Source organism: Phacochoerus africanus, chromosome 16 (assembly GCF_016906955.1).
Source record: "Phacochoerus africanus isolate WHEZ1 chromosome 16, ROS_Pafr_v1, whole genome shotgun sequence".
Classification (NCBI taxonomy): Eukaryota; Metazoa; Chordata; class Mammalia; order Artiodactyla; family Suidae; genus Phacochoerus; species Phacochoerus africanus.
This window is the reverse complement of record NC_062559.1, coordinates 43,166,424-43,173,179: the sequence shown is the minus strand read 5'-3', so window position 1 is coordinate 43,173,179 and position 6,756 is coordinate 43,166,424. Positions and strand designations below refer to the sequence as shown.

The 6,756-nt window shown below is 50.2% G+C and overlaps 1 protein-coding gene across 1 annotated transcript; it reads left to right on the top strand.

Moving 5' to 3' along the window:
- Positions 1-2,836: 2,836 nt before the first annotated feature.
- On the top strand, positions 2,837-5,907 carry PRR15 (proline rich 15). The gene is made up of 2 exons (XM_047763703.1): positions 2,837-3,131; positions 4,805-5,907. The coding sequence occupies exon 2, from the start codon at positions 4,943-4,945 to the stop codon at positions 5,318-5,320; it is 378 nt and encodes a 125-aa protein (XP_047619659.1). The 5' UTR covers positions 2,837-3,131; positions 4,805-4,942; the 3' UTR covers positions 5,321-5,907.
- The last annotated feature ends 849 nt before the right edge of the window (positions 5,908-6,756 follow it).

Sequence of the window (6,756 nt, the reverse complement as noted above, 5' to 3'; positions counted from 1 at the left end):
GGTATTGCGAAAGATGTTTTCTCAGAAGGCTCTGTCCTTTGTTTGGGAAGGAACATTTCTGGAAGTCTTCCTTAGAGCCACATAAGTCAGAACTGGATCATATGGATACTCCTTGTTACAAGCAAGGCTGTGAAAGTATCTCTCTTAAACCGCTAGTTAAATTCAGGCTCTTTTTTGGCATGATTTGAATGAAAGAGCATCCAATTGATTCTACCTCCCAAATCTCCTTTGCATACATGTAATTCTCCCCACCTCCCCCACAGCTGGCAATTTCCCGCAAGCCACTACCCCAACAATTCCTAACTGGTTTCCTCGGAGCCCCACCTTATCACCTCCACCATCCATCCTTTATAGCTTCAGTGATATTATAAATGCAATTCCTACCTTGTCACTTCCTCTTTAATGGATTATGTTCAAAAATCCTATCACGAGTGACAAGGTCCTGAATGGTCTGGTCACACCCACTCTTCTAGCTCCCTCTCCTGCAGTGCTTCAGCTCAGTCTGCACTCAGATCACAATGGCCATCTCTCTGCTCCTTTAAAAAGCCCCAGCCCCTTCACATCTCCCGGCTTTCCCACATGCAATTCCCTCTGCAGTGCTCACCCATTCTCCACCTCCCTAGTCCCTTCTGCCTCATTTCTCATTAGTTTTCATGTCTCCATTTAAATATTCTTACTGCATGCAAAGGTTATTTACAAGGTGTTATCAAGTCAATGAAACACAGAAATATCCAAAGTTGTTAAGTATAAATGGGAGGGATGTAAGAGAATAATTGTTTTTTATTTCAGCAGTTAGTATATATTCATCTATTAAGAAAATGCTGGGAGTTCCTGTCGTGGTGCAGCGGAAACAAATCCCATTAGGAACCATGATGCTGCAGGTTCAATCCCTGGCCTCGATCAGTGGGTTAAGGATCCTGTGTTGCTGCGGCTGTGGTATAGGCCGGCAGCTGTAGCTCTGACTGGACTGCTAGCCTGGGAACCTCCATATGCCGCAGGTTCAGTCCTTAAAAGAAAAAGAAAGAAAGAAAGAACGAACGAACGAACGAAAGAAAGAAAGACAAAAAAAAAAGAAAATTCTACCCCTTTGTGAAATCATGCTAGTTGAGGAGCCATTTGGCAGGACTCATTTTCTTTTCCTAAATGTGTTCCCTCTTGTACCCATTTGATTAACAGTGTAGCAGTGCGGCACCACTCCTTCCTAGCACTGAGGGTTCCTTAGACAGGGCCCTCCTCCTTGGTCCAGCATCATCTCTGTAATAGGATGACACTCTGATGACTTGTCCCATCCTCCTTTCACAGTTGTTGGCCTGTCTTTGTTCAGGTCTGCTGCTATGATTGCAAGTCTCCTCTCTAAAACTAATCCCAATAAATATATGAAAATGCATCACTTTCTTAAGCCGCTGTGGAGCATATCATTTAAAAATCCAAGGATGCTAAATTAAGAAAGATATATTCCTTTTTTTGTATTACATATATTGAAGTACTCCACAACATTTATTTCTCTTAATTGCATATAGTAACCTATTTGAGAAAGACATGTCTTTCACTACTTGCACCACCTCAGAAAGTCCTGAAGAGGCTGGGATGTCAGTTGCTTCATATCCAGTCCTTCGATTTGTCCATGAGCTCGGGGAACATCAAAGTAGTTCTTTGAGAAAGAGAGGCATCCTGGAAGATGAAGCTGGTTGCACCTCTGCCTTCAATAGTGAAAATGCCCCATGTCAAAGACTTTCTGTTCAACTAATGAAAGGTACCCATATGGGTCTGAGAGCAAAAGCCTCCTGAACCTTGATACAATCCACAGGTACACCTCACTTCCAGCTCAGGGCTGGATTTGGACTCCTTGGGTGCAGCGGCTATGCACAGACTTCCAGATCTAAAGGAAGGAAATTCACATCCTGAATCATGCTAAGAGCCGGACACTGGCAGGCTGTGGTCTAAGGTGCTGGTTAAGACCGCTGGAGCCGGAATCAGCTCTCTTAGGTACAAATCCAGCTCTGCCGAGAACCAACAGTCCAACCTTGGGCAACCATTTCACCTTTCAGAGCTAAGTTCTCCTAGACAATAATAGTACCGACCTCCTAGGCTTGCTGTGAAGGGTAGTAAACGAGTTAATCCACAGAAAGCGCTTGGAACAGCGCCTAGCTGGCACATAACAAACTTGTTAATATTACAGCCTTTCAACTCAGGGCGCCTGCAACTCTGCAACATTTTTCCTGGGCATTGAAGGGCTCCAGTGAGTTACAAAACTTGCGATTCTGAGATCTGAGTGGCCACAGCTGGGGACCCGGAAAGGATAAAAGAAACCAGGGGAGAAGCAAAGGGAGAGCTGCGACATTTACCCACCGGAGCCCACCTACAGCCTCGGTATCCTGGCCTCCTCTCTCTTCTACGCTTTCTTCTTCCAGGACTCCGACTCGCAAGCGGCGGACCACAGCCTTTCTCCAATCAGACACCCCAAGGCTGGCGCCACGTATGCGACCTGGTCCAATCTCGTCTCCGGAGGGCGGGAACGCAAACTTCCTACCTGCACCTGTGGCACCAGTGGCCGCCTCCTGGGTTTGGGTGTTTTTTTTTTTTTTTTTTCCCTTCCCGCTGCCCCGGGGTTCTGGTTTCTTGAATCACTTGGCGAATAACCAGCAGGTGGGCAGATGTCTTTTTCCGCGCGCGCGGAGGACCGACGCGTAGGGAAACTCAATGTCTTAGGGTGAGAAGCCGAGGTCCTATCTCCTGGAGGCTCGCGGGCAACGCTAGCAGGGAAAAGGGACGCGCCGAGAAGGAAAGGCTACTAGGCGGGAGAGCCTGCCTGGCCATTCACCTAGGGCAGTAAGCCTGGCACCTACTCGCCGCGGCGTCCTCCCGCTGGAGCAAAACGCACTTCGAGCTCTGTGCTACCGCCCACCCTGCTCCAGGAAGTTGGAGACGCCAGGGGAGACCAGCAAACAGAAATCGGCTTAGTTGGACTCCGGAGATTTCGGCTGGCACATCTTCCAGAAGGAAGCCAGGCCTCCCCAAGATTGCGCAGAGGGACGCCTAGGCCCGGGTTCCAATTTATCCGAAACGCACCCCCTCCAGGCTTTGCGCGGGGAAGGAGGCGCGGAGCCGCTGGGTCCTGGAAACCTGAACAGGTGAGCTACCAGGGTGATTCTGCGTCTACCAAGACAGAGCTCATTTAGGGATGTCACCCTGGGGCGGTCCCCCAGCGCCCTAGGAGTCGTTGCTAGCTACGGGTGTTCTGCGTATTTTGCGTAACTCGCAATCTTTCCCTTGTGCAAAGCCCTTCCAGGCACACAAAGTCGACTGTGGAGAAGCGTAGGGTGTAGAAAACAGAAAGCAACAACAGAACACCCATCACGCCCAGTGATTAACTTGGAGGTGCTTTTCCGATCTATAAAGTGAAGGGAGAGAGTTGTTTGCAAACCAAACTGAAAACGGTGCCTGAGGATGTGGGTGCCTTCGGTAGGGAAAGAACTTTTGGCCATTTTCTCTTCTGGTGTTTTCTAGACTCAGCCAGAGTGTGCCTTCGGGGTGTCCTGGGAAGAGCCGATGCCAAGGTCTCAGTGCACAGCGGAGGCCGCTGCGACCGATCGCTTAGGCGCTCAGGCTCTCTCCCGGCGGGTGGGGGAGGAGAACCTCCAACCACAAACACCGCGGAAGCTTCGCTCTCCAGCGCCGAATCCCGGGAGCGCCGGGCGCGTGGGATGGGAAAGAGCCCAGCGGAAAGCTGCCCCTGAGCCGGTGTGCCGGCGAATCCTGCTCTTTCTTGGAGTTAGTGCAGCAGGGACCCAACACAGAAAGTGGGCACTGGAGTCTCGCTTCCGATATGCGCACCTTAAGTGCTAATGAATAGCCTTTTCGCTCCTCAGTGTGCTGTTTTAAAATCTGGGAAGAGGCCCATTGGAGCTCCTGGTTGCGCGCTCCCTCCTTTGGAGGAGGGAATTGCGCAAAGAAAAGAACAAAAGCCTTTAATTTGTAACTAAAAATCCCAAGGGCTGAGTCGTCTAGTACAAACCGACTGCGTGCATATTTTAATATAGAACTAAGGGAAGAGCACTTGGGCTCACCTCAACCGCCGACCGGGGGTGGTGGCTTCAAAGAGACCCAAAATTGGTCTCTGGGGAATAAAAGGAAGAGGAGGATGAAGGTTTTCAAGGGAAGTTAAGTCTAGACATGTTTCTCTGAAAGTCACAAGGCAGAAGTTTTGTCAAGAGCAGAATTGCAAAGAAACCACACACCACCAGCTTGCCCCTCCACTCTCACTGGCCTGTAAATTCCCTTGAAGAAATCACATCTAAAAGGACTCCGAGACAGAAGTCTAAGGAGCACAAACCTTTGAGGGAAATTTCGAAACCCTTTAACAGGTTGTAGGTTGCTCACCTACAGTTGGGCCGGCACCTCCTCCCTGGTGCTCAGCCAAGGGAAGGTCGTTCTGGACCCGGCGGGTCACCTTTGAGCGTCCCTCTACAACCGGGCTAAATGATAGGACCGACCACTTCCCCTCCGGAGCCTGGTTAATCCAGAAGCCCCGGCACCCACCCCTGGGTGGTCCTCGCGCACGGACCTTGGCTCTGTCCTCGAAGTCTGGCAGAGGCGGAGGCGGGAGAGTGCCCAGAGGGTGGCGCCCTGCCGGCCGTTCGTCCGCCGGCTCTCTTGGGGGCGCGGCGGTGCCCTCGGAGGGCCGCGCGGCTTGGGCGCTGCGACCCGGGCCGATCCGGATGCCTGCGGGAGCGATGGGGAGGAAGTGGGATGGGGGCACGTGACTTGGACAAACCCAGTGACCAAGTTTTGTTCCCTTCCCCAGGGTAAGCCGCTGCCTCGGCTCCCGGCCCGCAGCCCGCTTGCGAGAAGCCGGGGCAGGGCCGGGGGCGACGAGAGAGGGGCCGCTGCAGCCCAGGCCCTTCCCCGCCCGCCGCGCCCCGCGCCCCTCGGCCCGCGGGCCATGGCCGACGGCGGCGGCCCCGGCGGCTCCGGGTCCTGGTGGAATTCGCTAACCAACAGCAGGAAGAAAAGCAAGGACGCCACGGTGGGGGCACAGCCTCCCGCCCAGCCTGCCCCCGGGGAACCCGCGCCGCCCGGCCCGGACTGGACTAGCGGTTCCCGGGAGAATCAGCACCCCAATCTTCTAGGGGGCGCCGGCGAGCCCAAGCCGGACAAGTCGTGCGGGGAGAAATCCGGCAACAGCCGCCGAAATCTGAAGATCTCGCGCTCAGGCCGCTTTAAGGAGAAGAGGAAAGTGCGCGCCACCCTGCTCCCCGAGGGAGTCAGGTCCTCGGAGGAGGCGGACTTCCCTGGTGACCCCCACGACGACAAGCAATAGCCCGAGCGCTCCGGGGCTGCCTCTCCTCCCACCAGGCCTCCCCAGCCCCCAGTTCGAAACCTGCCCCTGGACTTGGTGCCTTACCCCACCAAAGTCAGAATATTTGCCCAAGGCCTCCAGGTTTTGGAGACTGAAGTGACAGTCGAGTATTCCATAGTTCACAGCTCAAAGATGCATTCAATATTTATTCTTGCTAAGAGAAGATACCACAGAGGAAGCTGGCATATGTCTTTTTTTTTTTTTTTTTTTCACTTACGGGGTCTCCCTTGCATCCCTCATGGGAAGGAGAAGGGTACTTCTCTAAGAGACTTTAGCGCAACTGGAATTGCGCAGCCCCTCCAACGAGGGAGGGCACGCTCTGATTCAGGACTTGCCATTGGAAAGCAAATCACAGTGCTGTCTTTAATGCCTGAGAAATGCACTTTAGGAGTACTTTGGTAGACTTACACCTTAAGTGAAGGTATGGGAGAGAGCAGGAAGCCTTCTCAAGTAGAAGCATTTTAAGTAAGGCAGGATTGCTTTTAATGTTGAACTACAAAACTGTACTGCTCATTTTAGTGTGGACTATTAAAACTGTTGCACTGTAAGACTTGAGGTGACTTTTGTATTTTTTTTTTTCAATCAAGAATGAAGCTCATCATACTTAAAAGCAGACATGCAAAATCCAAGGTGACAGAGTTAATCATTTGCCACACAACCTAACAGCTCCTTTTGGGAAGCTACAGGGAGGAGAACATTTCTAGAAACTACCAGCACCCAGATTGGAACCAGTTAGCTGGATACTGCTATTTACAAACCAAATTCAAGGAAGAGAGGGAGAGGTACTAATTCCTTATTCCTAGTTCTCTCTTTTTTTTTTATTTCAGTGCATCTTCATAGAGTAAGTCACAACGCTAATACTAATTCTTTTCAGTATCCATTATTAACTGTCTGAAAATACTTATTCAAACAGGTGGGCTGAATCTCTCAGTTTGTGCAAAGCCAGTTTTTTCTCCACCCTTTTTGTTTGCTTCAAAAGCTTATTTCTTTAGTCTGAAGTATGCATTTATCTAGTTTCAAAGCCTTAAAGGTCTATCAACCTGAAGATTCTTAACAAAAAGCTACCTGTTTGCTTTTGTTATGAACTTCAAGCAAGAGAGTAAATGAATACCGCTTGGTTTCAGCAAATTACAAGAGTTATTGTAGTTGTTCAGATCCACTGGTACCTTTTCCTACCACAATTCAATTCATTTATAAACATCTAGAATGCATAGCAGGGAAATTATAATGATCAAAGGGTGTGTGTGTGTGTGTAGATAGAGATAATTACAGGCAAGAAATTGATAAGAGCTTCTGAATTTGTTTTACAGAGCATGTTGTTTCTCTTAAATTAGTAATTTATAAAATAACAAAGCATGTTGATTGTCTAAAGAGATTTAACAAAGAAGCTTGATGAA

What these genes read in the sequence shown, in the direction of transcription:
- PRR15 (XM_047763703.1), top strand. Translation starts at nt 4,943, where the DNA reads ATGGCCGACGGCGGCGGCCCCGGCGGCTCCGGGTCCTGGTGGAATTCG.